The sequence below is a fragment of the Prionailurus viverrinus genome, chromosome E3, assembly GCF_022837055.1.
Source record: "Prionailurus viverrinus isolate Anna chromosome E3, UM_Priviv_1.0, whole genome shotgun sequence".
Lineage (NCBI taxonomy): Eukaryota > Metazoa > Chordata > Mammalia > Carnivora > Felidae > Prionailurus > Prionailurus viverrinus.
In genome coordinates, this window is record NC_062576.1 from 31,918,028 (window position 1) to 31,942,093 (window position 24,066).

Genomic DNA, 24,066 nt, shown 5'->3' on the forward strand with positions numbered 1-24,066 from the left:
CAGACACTTTTGCAAAGACGACATCCAGATGGCTAATAGACACATGATAAGATGCTCAACGTCACTCACCATCAGGAAATACAAATCAAAACCATGATTAGATACCACCTCACACCTGTCAAAATGGCTAAAATTAACACAAGAAACAACAGGTGTTGGTGAGGCTATGAAGAAAGGGGAACCTCTTGCACGGCTGGGAGGAATGCAAACTGGCAAAGAGTGTGGAGGTTCTTCAAAAAAAACCTGAAAATAGAACTACCCTATAATCCAGCAACTACGCCATCAGGTATTTGCCTAACGGATACAAAAATACAGAGTTGCACCCCGGTGTTTACAGCAGCGTGAACAAAAGCCAAACTACGCACCGGGCCACCATGTCCATCAACTGATGAAGGGATAAAGAAGATGCGGGATGTATACATACACAGACTATACAGGGGAATATCACTCGGCCATTGAAAAGAATGAAATCTTGCCCTCTGCAATGACGGAGCTAGAGTATACGATGTGAAGCAAAGTAAGTCTGTCAGACAAAGATAAATACCGCATGATTTCACTCTTACCTTGAACTTAAGAAACAAAACACGTGGACATACGGGAGGGCGTAGGAAACAAACCAGGAGAGACTTCAAGATGGAGAACAAAGGGAGTTGAAGGATGGGGGTGCGTGGGGATGGGCTAGAAGGGGGAGGAGCTCTAAGGAGGCCCTTGTGGTGAGGAGCACTGGGTGTTGCATGTAAATAATGAATCAATCAGTTCTACTCCTGAAACCAATATTACCCTTACATTAACTGTAGTTTAAATAAAATTTTGAAAAAAAAAAAAACCACAATAAGAAAGCATAAGACCAGGAGAGAGGGAGAGAAGAGGTTAGGAAAGCGAGATATGCCTGCTTAGACAAGGCTGCCCTCTCTTCAAAAACCAGGAAGAGCATCAGCCGTGCCAAGACCTAGGGGGGGCAACGTTCCAGGCAGAAGAAACAGCAAAGACAGCAAAGACAGCAAAGACAGCAGGCAGGCTCAGGCCAGATCGTGCAGGGTTTGCAGGCCACGGTAAGGAGGCAAGGTTTTTTTTCCTGAGTGCACAGAGTTTGAATCAGGAGAATGGCATGAGCAGATTTACACTTTTGAAAGTAAAATCAGAATAGATTCAACGAAGTCACTGTAAGAATTTGAGACAACCAGTATCTTTGAATTTAGAAACTAGAGGATACCAAGAGATCACTGGCATTTGTATTAAATGCAACTAATAGCGCTGCATATGGTTATGTTTCTCCCTCCGAGTCCTTATCTGTTAGAGATGTATATATAACCCGTTTTACAGGTGACATGGTATCTAGAATTTAAAGTACTCCAGCACAACCCCAAGCAGTCAGTGAGGAGGAACGGGCAAGACAAGAGTGACAGCATGTGAGTAACTGCTGGGCACCTGGGTGGTAGGTTTGACTCTTCTAAGTATTTGAAAAATGCCTCCATAAAAAAGTTAAGAAACATGAGCAAGCAGATATCCCAAGTTTCACCGTACAGCCTTGTGGCAGAGAAAGGCAGAGCCCTCTTGGCTCGGTTCAGGTCCTCTGAAAGCCAAGGCCACGTCCTGATGAGCAGCCCACCCGGGCAGAAAATCCCCGCCACATCTCCCCCCACCACCCCAACCCTGGCCACAACCGCAGTGCATCCCTCTGCAAAACAAAACAAAACAAACAAAAAAAAAAAAAAACACATCTCTTGACCAGTTGAACAATTTCCAACTCAGATAAAAGAGTCAAAACAGAGGAGCCTCAACATGCACAAAGGAGCCCAAATCACAAGCTGTGACCGCCCTGGTGACCCAGGGGCAACCTCCTCCTTGTGGGCTTAGGGCCTGCTGACGTGACGACCACCGTCATCACAAAGGGGTGCAGGACCGCACACCCGACTTCGGGATGTGATCACGGGGCAGTGATGAGCTCGGCAGCTGGGGCCTCACGCCGTCACGGGCACAGGGCTGTAACGTTTCCATGCTGCCTCACTCTCCCAAAGACCAGGCACTAGGAAGGGTGCTCAGGCAGGAAATGCACATCGCAGAGAAAACACTGGGGCAGCAATGACCCAGGTGGGAGATGGTCTTCTGCCTGGAGGAGCTCCTCAAGTCCTTCATCTACGGCTTGTTCAGCCTCCCCTCACCCCCAGGAAATGGTGTCCGCTGGGCAGACAGACCCTAATCCAGTGCGGGGCAAGCAGCACCACACCCCTCAGTGCTGACCCACCATGGTCTCACCCACCGTGTCTTCTCTCTGGAAACACCAGCCCTACCTAGACGTGGCCACTGCCACCTCCTGCCCGAATGGCTCCAGTCTACACTCAGACCTCTAAGACCGGCCTTGTCCCATCCAGTCCTCCACAGGGCCTGGGACAGGGAACGACACACAAAACAGACCTGATCAATTACTCTCCTTCTTAAGGGCCTTGGCCAGTTCCCCACCGTTCACAGAACCAGGGCCAAACTCCTCACTGGGACCTTGGGAATCTGTCTCCAGTTTGCTCTTCCAGAACCTTCCGTAGTCATTCCCCAAACACACGGTGGACTCTAGCAGTCCGCGCTGTGGCCATCCCAAGCTACCTGCAGCTTTCTTCAACCTAACAGCCGTGTCTGTGCCTCTCTCCCCTTACAGCGACTCTTCTCCCTGCCCAGCATGCCATTCTGTGACCTTCTGGAACACAGAGACCACGTCTGTCACACTTGGATCCCTGGAATCTAGACACCAGAAAACAAGCTAAGATGGTCATCAAGATGATGGGAGAATACAGATTCCTTTGCCAAAGACACCCTGCCACGTTTCTTTATCCCATCATCTCCTTCAATCCTTGCCATCATGCGTGAAAATGCTCTAGATTATCACCCTTTTATAGACTTTTAAAAATTGAGGCTCACAGAGGTAAAGTGACTTTACCCAAGGTCACATGGCTAGTGCACTAAGCCGGTGCTTAGTACAAAGATTTGAGCCAAGGTCTGACTCAAAAGCCATTCTGCTCAGCACCTTGGGGGCAAGTGAATATACCACTGACCCCGGAAACAACCTCACCGTTGTATGTAACAAAAGTGACCTTTTCCAACGCAGGAGGCCTACACGCAAGGCACTGAGCACAGACCACAATCTGCCCTCCGAAATATCAACTCTTCCCTTCCACAGTCTGTCTGGGGTGACGAGGTACCCTACTAAAAACAAGTATTTTTCACCATCCCTAACAGAAATAGTTCAGGCCACTTAAATATAAGAAACTTTTCTGAGTGGTGGGTGACCTCCTTAAAACAAGTCAGAACGGTTTTGTTTTTTTCCCCCTTCCCCTGCTTCATCCTTCCTGCTGCACAGAATGCAGATATAACGGCTAGGGATCCAGCAGCCTTCTTAGACCATGACAGGACCTTAGAAAGGTAAGCCAAACTCAGCAAAGCAATATAAAGGAAACTGATACCCACTTGCTCTTTCAAGAAATTTCTGGGCTCTATCACGTGCCAGGCTTTGTGCAGGCCCCTAAGAAAGATCAGTCAACAAAGGAGACCGAGGTCCCTGCCCTCACGAGGCTTGCAACTTAAGGGGAAGAAAGGAGCCAGAGTGCACATCGTAACAGAGCTAGGGGGAATAAAAACCAAGTAAGGGGGACTGAGAAGACAAGGAAGGAGAGGGATCCCACTGGGAAATTTGACAGACAAATGTTTTTAGTCCATGAAGAGAAAAACACGATCCAAAAAGACGCCCTTAACTTAGCGCTTGGTGAAGCCCCCTGGGTTCACCGTCGAGTGGAGAAGAGGTGTAGAGGCCACGTGTGGTTTCAGCCCCACGAGGCAGCAGCAACAAGGCGCAACCGGACTGAAAGGCCAACCTCTTTCCACTCTAGGTAATCATTTACAACGTGTCTTTTCAGCATGGTTCTCGATGGAGTTTTATTAAAGCTCAGGAGGTGGTGTTCCGGGACCCCCGCCCTCCAACTGCGCGGCCCTGCTCTCCGTGAGGCTGCATTTGGAGCACTGGAGACAGACCATGTTTGAAGAAACAGTTCTCCCGCTTGAAAGGTTTCTGCGAGGGTCGTTGGGCCACAGGAGGCGTGTGGCGGGAGGGGAGCGTCTCACGCGTCTGTACATTGTGTCTGGGACCCAGCACGAACTCAGTTGACTGAGCAAATAAGCTCCGCCACCTTCCACAAGCCCTCGACTTGACGGTTGTCGCTCTTTAAACCGCATTCCTGCCGCTGCCAAGAATATCTCCCCTCTGCTGAGCTTCCTGTTGTTCCCCTCCCCGGCTCCAAAATAACAAGGCGCTGCTTGGCAGTGATGTCACTGTCACTGTCACCGCCTGCAGGGCATCCACATGCCAGCTATATTTAAGACCCAGGCTTCACGCGCGGGGACATGGAAATTGCCACCTCGTGAACCATACCGGAAAGGCAAGGCTTGAAAATTTCTCTACGGATAACCAGGTTACAAACTCTGCCTCTCCCCAGGCAAACAGGCCAGGGTGTTCAACTGAGCACCGGGGTCCAGCTTCTGGGGTCAGCCAGGTCCGACTGGGGCCTTTCAACCACTTCCCTCGAGTAGCACAGACGCTGACACTCGCTCGGGGGAGCCACTCTCTCTTCCAATTGTTCTCCCTTCCCCGGCTCTGCTTCGGTTTCCCCTCAAAACCCTTCTGTTATTTTTATTGACTCCTCCAGACTTCTCTACTGACTTCTCATCAGAAAATACAGCAAATGGAACGTTAATGAATGGTAAACGCGTTCCCCTCCTCCGTGGATAATCATCGTGACCTTTTAATCAGAGTTCTATCACAGTTACTGGTTTGGGTAATTTTTTTTTTTTTATCTCCCGCTCCTGTGCTCCGATGGGGAAAGTGATGGGCTGCAACAATGTTTCAGACACAACCTTCTCCCCGTCGTTCCCCCCCCCCCCCCCCCCCCCCCGGCAGCTGCGGGTTTTTTCTGCATCTTGATGAACCGCCCAAATCCATGTTTGGTGCACATTTTGCGGGGAACATCTGGCACCGACCGCTAATGGCACTAACGCCTAGCCGTTCGACGTGGGCACATGCTGCAAAATGCAGCTGTTCGTGCAAATATACCTTGCTGCTTCCTCCCCCTAAAAATTTTAGTTCATCAACAAAACCGGAGTCTTTGATTGGGTTCTAGAAGCTTTAGAGAAAATAAACAAGCACATGGCTTTCTCCCTTGTACGTGATTTTGCTCTAACAGATGCCACGATGCTCCAGTTCCTCTCTTCCGGTCCCTGATTTTCATACGGAAAAAGTGTCTAGGAAACTCACATGGGTCATGGCATTGTGAAAGGAGGGTGAAAGAACCTTTAGGACCATCCACCTCGCACGGTGTTTGGGAAGGTTGTCTCATCATTTTTGGTTCAGGTGTTAACAAGTTTGGCTTCTTCATTTTTCAGTCTGGGGAAAGGATGATCCCCATGTCTCTACTTCCTAAAGAAAAACCAGCTGGAAAATCATCCGTGCCAAATACACCTTCAACTTCTGCACTCTGAGAAGCAGGAGCTGAGAGGAGAAGGTTATTAAACCGGCTGAAGCTCTCTGGGTGGATCCTCCTGCCTCACCCTGGAGCCAGAGCAACCCAGGACTGGGGCCATTAACACATTCCTATCCTTTGCCCAGCGATCCTTTTCCTGCCCATACACACAGAGGAAAGAAGTTGAGAGAGGCGAAAACAAGTGAGACACAAGGCTATAATCTCAGAAAACCAGAAGCAGCCGAACACTGGCCCATGTGGAAACTATTTGGTCAGATATGGCGGCCTCCTTTACAGCCTTCACAAAGGACAAAGAGGCAGGCCCTCCACCTATCACCAAGGGGCTATCAGGTGACACCTCTTTCCCGGGAAGGACTTTGGCCCTACGGAGCAAGGGCCTTTACAGATACCTTCTAACATCGAAACTCAGCTTCTAGAAGTCTAGATTAAGGACTTTAAAGAGCTTTACCAAAAAATACATTAGTAGAAATCCTACTCCTACAGTGGAGGGGGGTGGTGTGGGTGTTGGAAAAGAGTGGAGAGAAATGGTTAAGGAAATAGTGTGAGAAACAAGGCCAAAGCCAAACAGACTTCCACACGGCCTCTGAAAGGGATGCCCACAGAAGTGAACAGCGTGAGGAAACCTGCATGATGGGATGCTAATTGCTTTTCAAAGCAGACCAACTTGCAGATTCAGAACGATCTGAATTATGTAAAATGAATACATACATAAGATGAATTGGGATAAAGGGCCTCATCAGTAATAAATAAAAGACATGAACGGTAATTGCGTCCAGAGGATTTTCTTCTTTAAACCTCTCTTAGTCTCAGACTTAAGGACTACCATTTGTACATTTTTATATTCTTGGGGGAGGGGGAGATCTCTAAACATAATTTGAAGTCTACAGAGAAGCGCAAGAAAATGTTATTAAAAAATGCACGCACACACTGATGGTGGTAGAACCAGGTACAAATCGTACTGAAATGGACTAAGAGGGGAGAACATCGTTAGGCTGGTGTCGGGAGATTTGGGATGCTCTTTTCCATTTCAGCATATGGTACTTTTACAATTTAAAGGTGATTTAAAAAAAAAAAAAAGCATGGAAACCAGAGCTTTCTCAAGAACTCTCCAGCTGCCTAGTCACGGCAGAATCCTGCCCTGGCATCCCACCTGCATGCATCTGAACATGAAAGCATCCAATTCCACATCAAAGGAGCAAATCAAGCCGCAGGATGCTGGGCTCATGCTAAAAGCTCAAATGCAGATCCTTCAAAACCCACCAAAAGCAAACCTACATGGTATTCTCATCATTAGCTTAAAAATAAAAGCAAAAGCAAAAATGGCAAATGGGAATGGTAAATCATTCTTGTAGTGGATCAAAGTATTCTAGTTTTCAAACTGCAAACAAGAGGTGCCTGGGTGGCTCAGTCGGTTGAGCGGCCGACTTCGGCCCAGGTCATGATCTCACGGTTCGTGAGTTCGAGCCCCGTATGCGGCTCTGGGCTGACAGCTCAGAGCCTGGAGCCTGCTTTGGATTCTGTGTCTCCTTCTGTCTCCCCCTGCCCCTCCTCAACCCCTGCTCGCTCTCTCTCTCTCTCTCTCTCTCTCAAAATTAAATAAACGTTAAAAAAAAAACAAAAAACCTGCAAACAAAACTAACTCCCGCTTTGGCACTGAAAGAAACAAAAAAAACAATCACAAGAGCCTTGAGCTTTCTACAAGCCCAGGTGGTTTCAGAGAACTGCCCCTTTCACATCCCTACTGCTTAGAGTGTGGGTCAGGAACCCAAGGCATCAACAGCACCAGGAGCTTGTGAGAGACACCTGCTGACAGGCCCCACCCAGCCACGATTGCCATGGGTACTGGTGGAGACATTCGGGTTTGAGGAAGGCTGCTCTAAACCTCTACCACCACCAGCCACCTTGGCTACACCCTGGAATTACTTACTGGGGCAGGGTGGGTTTTGCTGCCAGTGATTTGGACGTAATTGGTCTGGAGGGGCAGCATGGACAGGTTTTTCCTAGGGGACGGGGGGGTGGGGGGAAGCTCTGGGAGGGTTGGGTAGACACAGTTTTCAAAGCTCCCCTGGTGAATGTAATATACAGCCAAGTCTAAGCGAGGCATTTAGCACTTCAACCCCAAGAATTCTTTATTAGAAAGTTAGTTACATCTGAGCAACATCAGGCTAGATTAACTCCAGACAATGACTCTTTGCAAGCTTGGACAGAGGCATAATTTACTTCCACGAAAACACTAACGACCATGGCTGGCTTCTCCTAAGTACTTACTCAGGGTACTCACTGCGCTTAGCCCTCTTCATTCATTAGCTCTTGAATAGTATCTGTAAGAGTGAGAAGATTATCCCAGTTTTCTACATGAGAAGCATTAGGGGTACAATTACCACCCGAAATCACACAATACAAGTGGCCAAAGTACTTCCATGACCTTCAGATGGAGTTTCTCACTCACCTTACCCTACTCTTGACCTTGAGAAGGAGGGCTCCAATGCAAGACTTGCCCCAGACCATTACACTATGCTTCCCGCTAAGAAGGGCCAAGTCTACTGGAATACAAGCAAAAATGTCAGCCAAAAGGTTAAAATCTTTACATACATATGTATACATACATACACACATATATATGAAGATATCTATATATCTGCCCCTCCATTGTCACACCTACAGGTTACAGCCAGCTGCATCTGGTCTGACTCCATCCTTCACTGAATTTCGGAAGCATTAAGCTTCAGGAACCCGGTTCCCCCTGACCATCTTGTCTCCAGCCCCGACGTGTGCGTCTTCTACTCCTCCCTGCTCCACCCCATGCACTTAACTCTCCTTGGCTGCTCCGGGGTAAGTCATAAAGGACTGTCAGCCGCTGACAAGGGCTTGTGGAGAATGACGAAGAGCACACCTTATTCAGCTAATGCGACTCAGCCAAGTATAAGAACCAGCGACCTTGGGGAAAGCAAGCTTCGTGTTCAAGGGGAAGTGAGGGACAAGAGCACCAGAGTAGGCTGGCACACACAGAGGGGGCTCCACAGAGAATTCAGTGTGGTCATGGTCTAGTTCTTGGCTAAAGACTCTCAAGGACTCAAGCAAGTGAAAATGGACCAGAAGGCTCCTCAACACCCAGTTCTGATGGCACATTTGCAAATGGCATTGGAATGCCTCCTAGAGGTATGGACGTTGGTGTTTCTAAAGCCCCCCTGGTGACTATGGTGGGCTGCCGGGGGGTGGGGGGGGGGTGGGCAGAGACACCAGCAGTCCTGGTGGCCAAGGCAGCCCCACACCCTAGAGCAACCTACATCCCACTGTCCTTTCAACTGTCCTAGGACGCTTCACATGGGTGCAACGTTCATCTACAGTCTGAGTCTACAATTCATTTCACATATACACAACATACTAGTTTTTACCCAAGAATCCACCCACGTACACTCTGCTCTGTCATTTTCTGTTCTTATCAAGAATGCCTGGTGATCTTCTTACTGTACTGCCTTTAAAACCAAATCCATGTGTTGTAAGTAGGTGCAAGCACTCAACCGCATCATGTTCTCCATCAAAGCCATGCCCGGCCAATAATATATTGAAATCTACCTTTTATTACCTGTTACTTTCCTCAGCCTTCTCCTTCATAGTAGTTAGGGAGTTATACTCAATTTTAAATAATTAGCTCCCATCCGTAGGTTATTGTAACTGTGCATTTCATTGCAGTAAAGGGGACCTTATCAAAAATTTTTCCCCAATATTTATTTTAAAAAAAGAATAGAGATTCTTCTAGAGCCTGAGAACCCCAAGTCCACAAGATTCGGTGACTGCTGACGAGGTCAAATTATCACTGGACATTAAGATCCAACCAAGGAAAGACAGAAAAGAGGACATAGGACCTGCGTGTGACCTTCTCAACGCTGACTATTGGACTCTTGGGATTAAAAACATCATTAGTGTGGGTAGGGCGGCACCTATATGATGAGCACTGGGTGTTGTATGTAAGCGATGAATCACTGAATTCTACTCCCAAAACGACTATCGCACTGTATGTTAACTAGAATTAAAATAAAGACTTGCTAAGACAAAACAAAACCATCAATGCCTTCAGATGGACGTTGAAGACACATTCTGTCCTTTTCCACAAAAAGCATATTCATCTCATTTTTCTAATTTAACAACGAGAAAAAGGCAGAGACAGACTTAGGGCAGAAACAGATTTAAAGCCTTCATAGAAAGCCAACCAAAGTCTCCCAGAGGACAGCGAGTGGAATGACAGGATCGAGGCTCCCAAGATCCTCATCCAGCCTTCCCTTACAGATGGTGTAGTGCAGTTCTGGCCACCAACAGGACACTGACACAGCAGGCAACTACTCAGCAGCCCCACAGAGACCAATAAAGGGACGCTGGGCACACGGGGCGGCAAAAATCACACCGGGAGGAGCTGAAGGTCAAGTGAAGGCCAGTGAGAGGCCAAAGGCTCTAAGGTACTCACTGCGGGGAGAAGCTGGGATAAGGGAAGAACCTGCAAGCTCTTGTTCTAGCCTCGGCATCTGTAGCCACCCATGGCCAATGCGCCAGCTAAGAAGAAATCAGGGACCACGTAGTGAACGTTTACAAGGAGCCTGGAGCTCTGCTCAGGGCTTGAGGAGCAAAAAAGCTCATGTCCTCGTCCCCACCAACTTAGGCCAAAGTGCAACAGACAGGATTTATCTGCCCGTTGCCGCATGGCAGTCAATCATGGCCTTCTGCTCACTGCTGCCCGCAACAGGCCCAGTGCAGTCGAAGATGTTCTACCTGGACATCAGGACAGAGTCTCTGCTCTTCAGATCCCGCACGAGGCTTGGCGTTAGCAGAGTCCCTCTTTACTGCTACGTGCCAAGGCCCTGCCCAAGAACACTAACAGAGAGGACACAGGGCCAAGGGCAGAGCGAGGACCTCCCGAGAGAACCTGGGTCCTGAAGAGAGGGACCGGTCACATCAACATAAAATTGCCCTGTTGATCCAAGCTAGTTTGGTTCGGGTTCCTACAGCCAAAAGCTTAGTGACATTGGTTAAGATTATCATGCATCGGTTCACAGACAGGGAAAGGGAGACGTGAGGATGTGCGAGGTGGCCCAGCCAGGGGAAGGGTCGCTGCGCTGCTTCCCCAGCCAAGGGTCAGACACAGCCCTGGCACACCAGCCATCACTACGACACATCACACAGCATCCTGCTTTTCGTCCTCCCACGGGAGACAGGGAGAGGACCCAGGCACACCCACCACCTCTTCCATTTTCAATAGACGAGGAACCAGAGGCTCCGAAGCGTAAAGGGAATGGCTCCATCACACAACCAGCTACACGTTCTTGTTCACACACCAAACGTCCTGAACAGGAGGTAAAGGTGTGACCGAGAGTAATAGTGGGGCTGGTGCTGAAGGAACACAGGAAGACAAGGCCTTGAGCAGGGCTCTGTCAACCCACCGGGTTCCCCTCAGGACATGGCCTCCACAGTCATGACCAGATGCGTGTCTCTTCACGGACCTGACAGGTTCATGGTTAAGGCAGCGATTTTACTTAGGTATGGAGGAAACACAACTCACTCCAATCTGCCATTATCCAAAAAAAGAAGCCCGGTCAGATAGGACTCAGGATTGTTAACAGAGAAGACCAGTTACAAAGAGGCCCAAGTAACAGAAGGAACGTGTTAGTTCATGTAACTGCCAAGTCCAGGAGAACAACAGCTTCCGGAAAGGCTGGATCCAGGAGCTCGAGGTCTATCATTAGAACCTGCCAGGTTGTCTCCATTTTTCACTGTGTTGTTGCCATTTGGGGTCAGGATCTTCCCACATAGCAGCAAAGACTGCACCCAGCAACTCCTGGCTTATAGTATAACCTTCTCAAGAAGGCCCTCAAGAAGACCTCATCAACCTGGCTACATGACCTTCTGTGAGCCAATCACAGTGACCAGGAAACAGAACAAGCCGGCTGCCCAGGCCTGGTCCACCTACCCTGCCCTGGAACCCAGCTGGGCAGTGGTGGGGTCGTTTCCACCGAATCACACACAACAGGAACGAAGAACCACACCCACCAAGAAAGACTGGGATAGGGTCTACCCCAGGGGGTGAAAGAATCCTGGTGGGCCTGGAGGGCAGCCCCCAAACTGACCTCCAACGACCCCTGCCTCGTGGTCATCACATTCATGTGTAGACTCCTCCCACACTCAACCAGGGTTGATCTTTGGGACCACAGAGAACAGTGAACCTGAGAGGGTCTCACTCCCAACATTAGGTTGCAAGAGACACCGTGGCTTCCGGGTGGGGGAGTGCTTACTCACTCCGGGAAGCCAGCTGCTGTGTTGTGAGCAGTTCTACTCGAGAGGCCCTTGTGGCAGAAACACAGGCCTCTCACCAGCGACCACACCAGTGAGCTCAGAAGCGGACCCTCGAGTCCCAGCCAAGCCATCAGAGGACTGCAGCCTTGTGATCGACTCTGACGGACCACCTCCCAGCTGAGCCATTCACAGATTCCCAACCCACGAGAATTGTAGAGGACCCTGGTTTTGCGTTTTAAACGGCCAAGCTTAGAAATAATTTTTTACACAGCAAAAGCTACCTAATAAAATGAGCCTAAACAGACAACAGGCCAGCAAGCGTCCAACAACCCAGGTCACTTGCTTCTCTCCCAGGCAGTTCTCACGGAAAGGTCTTCCTCCTGTGAACACCTATCTTATCACTTGAGCATTCTTAATTCAGTAGGAAGGGAGGCAATCATTTAGGGAAGGAGATTCACATGCCCTGACGTGCTGCTGACGGCAAATACGTCCACCTCAGGACTGAGCAGCGGCTTGGGGCCCTAAAAGCACTGGGCTGGTTTAATGACCTTGTTCTTGGCTGAGCCACGACAGCACCAAGGAAAGCCATTAATTTTGAGCAAAAAGGAATGTGATAAAATGCTGGATTTGTTCTGGGGTTTTTCACTTGTGCAACCACACTCAGAGCCAGTAAAACACACATCCACACGAACACCCTGAGTACTCCGACATATACAGCATAAATAATTTCACTTCTTAGGGTCTGAAAGAGCCTAGCATTTAATTATTTCTGCACCACTGCCATTAAAATTTAGGTTTTGATTAGGTAAGGTTTCTTAGTAATGTAATTATTGTACTAAAGAAAAATGATGGTAACATTTACCATCATTTATGAGCATTTATGAGGCACATTTACTGAGCCGACATATGGGTTCTCATTTAATCCTGCAACAACAGTGAGGTACAGGATTTTCTTATCCTCATCTGACAGCTAAGAAAACAAAGAATTTAAGGAGCACCTGGGTGGCTCATTCAGTTAAGAGTCTGACCTCGAAGGGAGTCTGGGTGGCTCAGTAAAGCATCCGACTTCTGCTCAGGTCACCATCAGGTGGTTTGTGGGTTTGGGCTCCAGGTCGGGCTCTGTGCTGACGGCTCAGAGCCTGGAGCCTGCTTCGGATTCTGTGACTCCCTCTCTGTCTGCTCCTCCCCCACTCTCTCTCTCTCTCTCAAAGATAAATAAACATTAAAAAAAAAAAGAGTTTGACTCTTGAATTCAGCTCAAGTGATGATCCCAGGACTATAGGATCGAATCCCATGTTGGGCTCTGCACTGAGCATGGAACCTGCTTAAGATCCTCCCTTCCTCTCTCCTTCCCTTCCTTCCATTCACACCCTCTCTTTTTAAAAAAAAATTTTTTTTTACTGTTTCTTTCCAAGGCAGAGAGAGACAGAACATGAGTCGGGGAGGGGCAGAGGGAGAGGGAGACACAGAACCCAAAGCAGGCTCCAGGCTCCGAGCCATCAGCAGAGAACCCGATGCGGGGCTTGAACTCACAAACCATGAGATCAGGACCTGAGCAGAAGTCAGTCGCTCAACCGACTGAGCCACCCAGGTGCCCCCACTCACACCCTCTCTTAAGTGAGGGGAAAAAAAAAAACTTTTCTTTTCCACTCATGGGCTAAAATTCTCCCCAGAATTATCAGGTCCTGAAACACACTTACTGTAAAACACACCTAACTGCCTGTGTCTAGGGCCTCACGTCCTTTCAAATACAATCATTTTGTCCTTTCTGTTGCATACGACCATCCTAGTTCGCAAACTAGGAAATGCACACTCATTCCCAGTAAGAAATCACCCAGAAACACACAATCTGCAAGCGATGCAGCTGGGACTCCAGGCTAAGCCGACTCCTGGCACAATCCAAGAACGACCGAGAACAGAAGTCTGTCTGTGGCTCAGAACCAGAGTGTCTATAGACGCCAACCTTTATTGTAAGCAAACACAATGATACCACGGTTTCCTGGCGTGGCCAGGCTAAATGGTGGTCCAGGGGAGAAAACCTAGGACTGGACTCATCATAGTCCTTTAACTGTCGGATGCTCTTGAGAGGTCACTGTAAAACGTGAAGACATTCTAATTAAAGTTAGATATGGGATCATGGCACCAACTCTCGAGGACATGTATGTAACAACTCCATTAGTGCCACATCACCCAGCAGCACCAGGGCAGTAAATGCTGCTATTGGTTACCGAGCTCTGGACTCCCCTACATACCCAGACAGCCCCACCTCCTGGTCTTATTTTTAATGTTTATTTATTTTGAGAGAGAGACAGAGAGAGAGCGCACGCACAAGCAGGGAAGGGGCAGAGAGAGCATGGGGAGAGAGAACCCCGAGCAGGCTCGGGCAGGGCAGAGCCCGATGCAGGGCTCAAATTCAGGAACCGAACATGACCCGGAGCTGAAATCAAGAATCGGACGCTCAACCGACTGACCCACCCACGTGCCCCTGGTCTTATTTTCAAGTAGCTTTAAAGAACCACCAATGAACTGCTTATCTTACCTACAAAAGGCAACAAACGCAAACTCAAATGTCCAACAAATGGAAGTTATTTTAACGTGGGACATTAACTCAATGAAAGGCCACATCCGAGCATGTAAGTCATTAACATGAAATGGAAGTGGTTCAGAGAAGCAGACAGACAAAGTGGAGTACCTAACGATCTTTGCACGTGAACAAATTCAGGAAAATCCACATTTTTATCCGACTGGAGATTCCGAGTTTTCTTTAATAAAATATAAACTAAATCACAGCCAAGGAAATAAAATGGCTCTTTAACAAGAAGACGCTTAACCTTACTCTTCATTAGGAAAACGCAGACGAAAATTCTGTCAGGGCCACTTTTTTCCCGGTGATGTTGTCCGGGACCCACAGAGGGGACGCAGCCCCTTCGGGCCCAGACGGGCCGGAGCAGGCCTCTTGGCTGCTGTTCCAGGGAACATGTTGGCCCAGCCTGTGAGGAGAGGGGACAGGTGCCCTCCACTCACCTTAGAAAACTACAGCACCTGGACCCAGCAATTCTACTCCTGGTAGTTTTTCCAATAAATATAGTCATAGGAGAATCAAGTCACAAACGCAAATCACTGTGGCATTACTACAAACACCATTATCAGCAAAGGGTCACAAACCACTTCCAATGGCTGGCAGTCGGCACGCGGGTGGGATGAACTCTGGCGCAGACCGAGAAATGTCACGAGCTTTCACACAGCCGGCAGCCCCCCGTGCACCCACACAGAACAAGCTCCGTGAGGCCAAGTGAGTGCACTGTACAATACACGACCACCTTTCATGAAGGGGGGAGGGAGGAGGGAGGAGGAGGTGAAAAGAAGAAAGGAAGTGGCCACATGGAGCTAAGGAGCGTCTCCAGAATCGCTCCTACGGCCCGCCTCCGGGGGACCAGAGGGGCGGCTGGGGATCACTTAGCCCTACCTACTACCCCTCGCGTTTTGAACCATGGGCACACACATCATTCGGTACTTATGCAAAAAGTTACGTGAAGGTTTCAAACGCGCTGATTTCCGTTGGTTTCTTCCTTTTCTTTTTTTTTTTTCATTCCAAGCGCCAGTGAAGGCCGTGCCTGGGTTCTTACCCGGCCGCCGCCCACGCCCGCCTCTCAGGCCCTCCGCCCCCCTACCTTGCCAGCGCCTGGACCTTCGTGACGTGCCGCTCTTCCTGCTCGGCCACCTTCTTTTTCAACGCGTCAACCTCCTGCCGGAGTGCAGCAGAATGCTCCATCTCACCATCGAGCAGGTTCCGCAAAGACCTGGGAAGAGGGGGCCCGATCCGTTCAGATGCCGTCGGCAGAGTCCACTGGGCCAGAACACAGCTGTTTACGCAAGTCCTAACCCCTCCGTTTTCTCCAGGGGCCCCCGCAAACTTGAATCTCGCATCAGGGTATTTACAGAGATCCCAAACTCGGCTTAAGGGCCTCAGAGTAAGGAGGAGGACGTGGCCCGGGATCTGTGTCCCCGACAGCCCGTAGGATGGGCCCATCAAGGGGAGACAAAGAGTTCAGAGAATCCCAGGCAAGCCCCTTTCAAGGCATCCCACCCAAAGGGGCAGCACGTTAAGGGAGACCATTTTGTGACAGTCACTCCAGAAAAGAGACAGGAGCGGGTACCAGGACAGGCCACACGCGTCCTCTGAGACATCCGTGAGGAATACCGACAGAGGCCCACCCTCAACTCCAAAGCTGCCCCAACGTACGCTGTAACCCTGCCCCCTGCCATCTCCAGGTGAAAAAGACAGATACAACGTTCTATGGAGCGGTCTAGTTAGACATCGCGTGGATCCCGTTTCACCCTATGTTTGGGAGCTCGCCCTCCAAAATACGTCCATTTGTTGGTCATCCTTGGTCTTGCAAAGCAAACAAGATGGCAGCTCTTCCAGAAATAACCACAGGTTGCCGCCAAGGAGTGAGCCATACATGGTTCTGATGGTCTCGTGGACCTCAAATGGCTATTTCTGGCAAACGTGTACTGACTTTGGGGCACCTAACATCCTAAATCTGTACACATGCCAGCTGATACCAGGATAGATGCACAGGGATGGCGGTGAGCTTGGCACGCACCCAGCCCTGTCACTCATTCAACTCTGAGGCCTGTGTTCCTTCAGGGTTTTGAGAAAATTCCCTTCCTGGGGCCCGGAACCCCCCAACACAAACATGGTGTGGTTTTTGTTTTTGTTTTCTGGAAAGGAGAAATTAACAGACAGGGACTATTTTTCTTCATAAGGTAGGACAAAACCTATGGCTTCTTGCAAGAGAACAGTTCCAGCTGCAGCAAGGAAAAACAATGCTCTAATGTCTACAAGCCCCTCCTTTTAAAGCCCCTCCTTATTTTAGTTGGAAAATCGTGCTGTCTAAAGATCTCTTTTTTAAAAAATTATCTTTTGTTTTTAGAAATCATGCTTGTTTGCTTTTATGGGTTTCCATACAGGATGGGGAAGAAGCTTGGGAAGCAGGGCCCAAGAGGAGGTTTAAAAAGGACAATTGTGATGGGTTGGCACCACAGACACCGAATTCCTACTCTGAGGGAAAGAGTGAGAAAGCCCCAGGAACCCGCACTGCAGGCTCACGTGGGCACCTGCCCGAACCCCCCAGGACGCAGCACTGTCAGGCTCATAGAAGCCTCACCGACAACTGCGGGCAAATCCTTCCACCCACCGCCCTGTAGCCAAGACAAGGTCCTGGCGGTTGAGAAGTTCACGTTCAAGGCAGCCAGATGGCAACGACGTGGCCATCTACCATTGGTTTCAACGGGAAACCACACACGAACAGAGCCCTGCTCCTTTCTCCATCTGCAGGGGGCCTTACTCTGATCAAGCAGCCGGATTCCAGCCTGCCCTGGGTACCCCCGATTCGAGAAAACTAAGTGTCTGAATGCTCAGAACACGGAAAGATAGGCTCTCAGTTTGAAGATCATTCTAAAGACTGCTCTAGGCAGGGAAGGAGGAAGACTTCAAGGAGGGGAGAACGTTCTCAAGCGGACCTTGGTGATGGCTGTGTATGTCCGCAAACACCGAAAACCACTCAACTGTACCCTTTAAGTGGGTCGATGATGTAATGTGTGAATTGTATCCCAGAGGCTCTTTTACAAGAGAAATTTTTTAAAAGACTGCTTTACCAAATTCTTAGTTTGTTCCAAGGTAGAGCCCGGATAGTAAGGTTTTCATCCCCTGCCAACAGTAAAGTGGCTCGTCTCACACTAAAAGGAACCACCGATCACAATTCTGTCACCCAAGCACGCTTCCCATCGTCTGGGACCCCCCACGTTCCCCAGGTGGGACGTTGGAGAGACGACCCTCCAGGCCTGACGGTCAGGCTACCTGTTCTCTTCCTCCAGCTCGTCTTTCCGGGTCATCATGGCCACGATGGCTTGGCGCAGCTCGTCTGAGGGAAGAAAGCACGGTTGAGATTAACCAGCAGACCCCACGTGTTACAGCTGTCCCCTCACAGACATGCATCGAGTGCTATGGAGGGCAAGCTGTCTAGACGAGCTCCCCTTTTCCCTTTCAAGATTAATTCCTGTACAGTCTGCAAGACCCAACGGGCCCAAGCTGATCACTTCTCAGCCCCACGAAAACGGGAGGGCAGGGCCGCACGAGGAGCCTGGAGGGCTCCCCTCGGTCGGCTGCTACAGGACGAGACGGCCTTGCAGCTCCTAAACTCGCTGTTCCGAGTCCCTGCTACTGGACAACATCCGCTCTGAACAAGGATCCCCCCCACCCCCAGTTATAGCTGTTTATCAACAGAGGAGAAGGAGCCGATTGAGAGACATAGGGCTCCACTCAGACCTACAAATACTTACCCGAGTTTATGAAGAGATCTGGTCTAGTCCTACACGGCTCTCTCTAGTTCGTACTCAGGCGACAGTGTAAAGGGGTTCCTGTCCAGTGCACTTTCTGTAATTATTTATGGGGGCTACTCTTCTGGACACCTTCAACTTAAGAAAGCATGGCTAGAACACCATGCTTTTAGATTAGCCTCCGAGTTTCTGATCTGCAAACGTAACTGTTGTCTCAACCCATCCTCAGGTCAAAGACGTCGTTCACCTATCCCTCAGATCTCAAGACCCAGACCTTCTGGATTTGTTTTGTTTTTCAACCCCTGACAAACCTTGTGAATGGTTTCCCCCCTTGGGACTGGCTGCTAGGAAGCTCCCAGCCAAAACTGCCCATCGGGGAAGTGCTCACATCCGTGTGGCAACCACAATGTGCCCTAACCCTCCCCCGCCCATCTTCTCCAACCTGTATCTCCACCTCGGGCCAAAGTACTCACAACCTATGGCACGTTGCAAAGGCTATCTTAAGACGCTACTTCAAATCCTCTTTTGGAAAGAGATAGGAGTTTTGGTTTCTTCCTTTTAGTTAAAATTGAAATCCTTCGACTTGCCAAGCTCTAGTTCAGGGCCCTTGGCACTATCTCATTTAATTCTTTATGCACATCTAAGAAATGCACATCACCATCCCTGCTCCCGGGGTATGAAGAAACTGCAGGAGTGGAAAGAGAAGTCGGGGGGGGGGAGACCAATAGGTGGGTCCTCTGGGTCCCCTCATACTCAGAATGCCCAGGGAGAAAGACACCCGCCAAAGACCCCGAGGCAAGAAATGGGGCCACAGGACTAATGATGTCCTCAGGCTGCAGGAGGGAAAAGGATATTCCACGGTCCGGGGCTCAGGGCAAGAAAAGGAAGGAAAGGTATTAGAGAGGCTCCTCCTCAGCTCTAGAGGCTGCTCCATTTGGATGAGATGGCAAAAAAGAAAGAGACCGTCCTGTCTCTAAAAGCAGAGCAGTCCCCTGGGCACCACATGGACACAAGTAGGCGGTCATCACCCTGACTCCCCCATCAAGCTTCTGACGGTACGAAACCTGTGCACTGTACTGGGACAAAGTGGACCCTGTGAGGTGTCAGTGAGGAGGGAGGTCTGAGGTGTCCCTGTCCTGGGTCACTGAGGGGTCAGTGCGGAAGACCCCAAACAATCACTGGGTCGACACGTAGGCACTGAGCCCGTACAAGGTACAAGCACTCTTCTTGGTGAAGGGCAAGTGACCAGAACAGACCCACGTCTCTGCCTGTAGGAGGCCTCCTCTCTAGCAGGGGAGACAATCCAGCCAACAGGCACACGGCACCGAGGGTGGTCAGGGATGCCAAGAGGAAAGGAAAGCAAGGCCAAGGGCAAATCAGGGGACAGCAGTGTCACTGCACGCTGAAGTGCTCCGGAAAGGCCCCTCCGAGCAGAGCCGGCCACACTGCTACATGGAGGAAAAACATGCCACATGGCAAAGAGCACATGCAAAGGCCCAGAGACCGGTGTGAGCTTGGTCACTGGGCCAGGGGGGCAGGGGCACTCCTCCAAGGGACGGGGGTGGGGAGACGGAAGAAGCAGCACACCAGGAGGGCTGAATCCAGCAGACAGAGACCCTGCCAGAGTCCAGGGGCATGGAGGGAAGATGCAGCACGCCGCCCTGAGTTCTAGAAACTTCCCTTCTGGAGGACTGGATGAGAATGCCAGCACCCCCGGCAAAGCATTTGAGGCCCACAACCTCACCAGGGCCACAGAGCAACTTCATGGGTCCCTATCTTCCAGTCCTCTTACAGGCACGCCAACGAGATGAAGGAGATTCAACACCAAGAGCAGCGAATTCAAATCCAGATCCGTCCAATTCCAAACTCTGTGTTCGACCCCAGAGAACAGTTAACTGTTACAAGTCACGTGCATAGATGTAAGAACTTGGGTTTTATCGATGCCTCACAGGGACATTAATCCATCTTACAGCGGAAGTGCACACTTGGCAGGTTACGTCACACAAGCACACATGTGTGAACGTCAGAGCCCTGCCCTGGGAGACGGGAACCAGCACGCAAAGCAGATAAAGCCGAGGAGCGTGTACCTGCCTCAGCTGTGCCCTGCCTGGAGTTACAACAGCCCAGAGCTCACATATTCGTTCATTCATTCATCGGTCAGCACCTACTGGGCACCCAGTAGGCACAAGATACCTTCCGAAGAAGAGAGCCAGGCTCCCAACTGAACTAAGGAAGAAATGTCTTTAAAGGAGAATCTCTTAATGGAGAACAACACACATTCGCATATGCCCATCACGAAATGGTCTACAGGACTTTGTCTTCTGAACTTGACCAAGTGTCTACACTCCTGGCTCTCAGCCTCCTACCAGTGTCTCAGTGTCTCTCAGCCTTTCCCTTGTGTACAAGCAGCAAAAACAGCACCCACCTTCCCCAATTCCTTGGGGTGCTAGGATGTTCAGAGGAGCAAGGAGATGGGCAGGCCCTTGGTCGAGGCATCGACTCTTACACACTGCAGCAGGTGCATTCAGAACTCAGAAATCATCATGTTAAAAAAAAAATTATCTGGGAGTGCCTGGGAGTCTCAGTCGGTTAAGCGTCCGACTTCAGCTCAGGTCATGATCTCACAGTCCCTGAGTTCAAGCCCCGCGTCGGGCTCTATGCTGACAGCTCAGAGCCTGGAGCCTCCTTCAGATTCTGTGTCTCCCCCTCTCTCTGCCCCTCCCCTGCTTGCACCCTGTCTCTGTCTCAAAAATAAAAAAAAAATTTTTAATGCTTTTATTTAATTATCTGAAAAAGCTCAAGAAATAAAAAAATCCACACATAAGCATAACCCAGTCATTTGTTCCATGATGTCATAGCCATGATAGGGGGCACCTGGGTGGCTCAGTCGGTTAAGCATGATGTCATAGCCATGAAAGGGGGGGAAAAAAAAAGACTTATTAAGACCAGGATAAGATCTGTCTTTCTCTTCAAGATGCCCAGCACAAGTGGCGAGCAGCTGTGGACTGTGGACACAGACCTGGGAATCATTCCTTTACTCCAACGACTGCTTGAATCCTGAATCTTCCTACAAAGCTGCCTTCCTGCTGAGGTTTTCTACTGGTCTCAGCTTTCTTACAGGGACAAAGGAAGAAGATATTCATTTGCAGGGAGTTGCCAGGAGGCTGCAAGAGTGAAATTTTTTTCTTCAATAGACTTTTTAAAACCATCTCAGGTTCACAGCAGATTGCAAAGTACAGAGATTTTCCAGGCACCCTCTGCCCCCCCCCCCACAATCCCAGCCTCCCCCACTGTCAGCATCCCCACCACAGAGGGGCATTTGTTATGCTTCATGAACTCCCACAGACACATCATAACCACCCAAAGGGGACTTGTAGATCACAGGAGTTTGGAACATTGTAGGGACATGTATCCACCGTTATAGTAACACACAACATAGTTTTACTGCCCGGCCAAATCCCTTGGGCTCCGCCCATTTATCCCTTTCTCCCCGAACCCCTCGCTGAAATCTTCCGTGAATCAGAGAATCTCCACTCGACCCATCAGCCTTCCATTCGGAAGTTGCACCACACACAGGTGGGACTGATGCTAACAAACCACTTGCTCTGGATCTAAGCCGAACTCTGCCGAGCCCATGTGCACAGCAGGGCCCCCCCCACCGCCAGAGTGCTCAGTACAGGGTGCCCCCGACTGCTCAGTCCACCGGCTCTGCTCGCCTCTGCAGGAGGGAGCCCTTCACTATCCAGAAACATTATCCTTATGCTGAGCGGTTTGCATCAGGCCCCTCCTGGTGTCACCAGGCATCGCCAGCCTCTGTACCTGGCCTCACCTGCACGGACAGCAGCCTCTGACCAGGTTTCCTGAGAGACCCTCTCGATTTTAACTATTTTGACCCTACCCGTGAACTGGTTCATGGATTTCATGGACGGAACCCGTCTTTTCTCAAGTTCATGCCCAACTTCCAGTCTGATAAAATCCAACTCCTTTATTCGGGTCCAGACAAAAAGGTGTCATGTCCAGGAAGCCCTCTGTGATTTCCCTAACCCTCAACAAGTTGCAGAGTGTGAAGTAACCACCTGTCTCCTGCACTTAACTCACAACTCCTTATAGACATACAACATGTCAGGCATCTTGGGTCCCCAGAGGCCCAACAAGTCGGGTGCTTGGTCAAGGTTCACGGAAAAGGAGTGGTCCAGAGAGACTATTCATATCCAACGACAATACCCCTGAAACTAACAAGAGTAATAGCGGCTACGTGATGAGTACTTTCTACGTGCAAAGTCTCAGCACCTGACAAGCCTTGTTTCAGTTTTCACAGCCGCCTAATGAGGGCGCTGAGTACAGAGCCGAAACCCAAACCGGAACAAGGCCTGTAGGGTCTCAACTCACCTTCCCCACCCTAAGGCCAAGAATTATGGAAAATGCCCTTGGCAGGACCAAGAGCTGGAGAGGAGGTGCTTTCGTGGGGAGTGGCAAGATGGTGAGGAATAGGTTCTAGCAGCTTCCACTCCAATAAGAGCAGTACCCAAGAAGAGCTGTTGTCAACAGGCTCCTGAGCTGAGAAGATCGGAGTTCAAACCCCAGCTCAGCCCCTAATTGCCTGGTAAACTTAAGTTGGGCTTGCATCTGTGCAAAATGCAGAATGGTGACCGCACCACACTCCCTGGAGACTGGCTCCAAGACTCACGGGAGTTCCCCACCTGGTGGACACACGGCGGTCAATGCAGAGAAGTGGTTCAGGATCCCGAATTCTAGAGCATACGACCGGGTTCAAATTGTGACTCTGCAGTCAGGTGACTCCGACCAAGTAACCCACCCTCTCCGAACACCGATTCCCTTATCTACAAAATGGGATCTCAATGGGCACCAGCTCATACAAATGCCATGAGAACTCAATAAGGTAATACGTAAATTAGGTGCTTAGAAAATGCTCAGCACCCCCTCCCCCACTCACGCTCTCTCAAAAAAATAAACATTTTTTAAAAAAAAGAAAAGAAAATGCTCAGCAAATAGAAAACATACGATGCATTATCTATCCCTATAATTAGTGCCTTTTCATTCAACAGCAGGGGACAGAAAGACAAGGACAAGGTAGCAGAGACTGCCCAAGTAGGAGTTAGTGCATTTGAGCACATTTTCAGGAGTTAGGAGATTTCACTGAATTCCTGTATACCTCGACCTTGGGAAATAAAAGATTTTTTTTTAAGTGGTCTATGCCCTAAAGCAGCAGACTAGATAATAGAATTTTCTGAAGTGTCAAACAAGATCACTGTGGGCCACGTGGGAAATCAAACCCAGAGAGGGAGGGGTCACTTAGAGGAGGCTGAGTGTCCAGGTTCTGGGGACATACGATGTGCAGGATCCCAGATACCGCCACTCAGACTCTGCCCCTAAAAACTGCGTATTCGGTGGGGGAAAGACAACTCGGAACGAGAAGCAATCCTGACGAAGTCCCAGCAAACACATGTGCTCTTCTGGCAAGAGGAACCACAGTAGCTGGAATGGGAGCTCGACCACAGGCTCACCTCAGAGGGGCCCCGGTCCCATGAGGCCGGAGCCACCATGACAAACACCAGGATGACCAAGGCTGAGCTCCCCATCCTGCTGACATCACCTGCCCCACACACGGTGCATGCCAGCCTCGTGGACCATGCCCCTGCATCTGCATCAACATCAGGATGATGGAGGACACAAACACAAGTCAAACAGTTCTCAGATTCCGGGAATCACAAGAGAAAAGGGTGTCGTCAGACAGTCCCTCCCACCTTCCACACACACCCCCCCCCATCGCCATTCAGAGTCAGGGTTAAAAACAAAATGTCCCGGGGCGCCTGGTGGCGCAGTCGGTTAAGCGTCCGACTTCAGCCAGGTCACGATCTCGCGGTCCATGAGTTCGAGCCCCGCATCAGGCTCTGGGCTGATG

General features: G+C 49.9%; 1 protein-coding gene and 1 long non-coding RNA gene across 12 annotated transcripts in view; one reads left to right on the forward strand and one right to left on the reverse strand.

The window, feature by feature from the left end:
- Window positions 1-24,066, reverse strand: part of SNX29 (sorting nexin 29) — a 499,251-nt gene that overhangs the window by 360,197 nt on the left and 114,988 nt on the right. For all 11 annotated transcript variants that reach the window (XR_007147865.1, XR_007147866.1, XR_007147869.1 and 8 more), the window contains 2 exons: window positions 17,665-17,728; window positions 15,473-15,601 (listed from right to left, as the gene is read on the reverse strand). Coding sequence is in view for 2 of the 11 variants with exons in the window: in XM_047839171.1 (XP_047695127.1) it covers window positions 15,473-15,601; window positions 17,665-17,728 (193 nt within the window). In the remaining 9 variants the exon portion in view is untranslated. The remainder of the gene's footprint in view (window positions 1-15,472; window positions 15,602-17,664; window positions 17,729-24,066) is intronic.
- LOC125154648 (uncharacterized) lies at window positions 242-4,693 on the forward strand. Its single transcript, XR_007147873.1, has 3 exons — window positions 242-517; window positions 1,324-1,409; window positions 2,651-4,693. It is a non-coding gene; the product is annotated as an uncharacterized LOC125154648 (long non-coding RNA).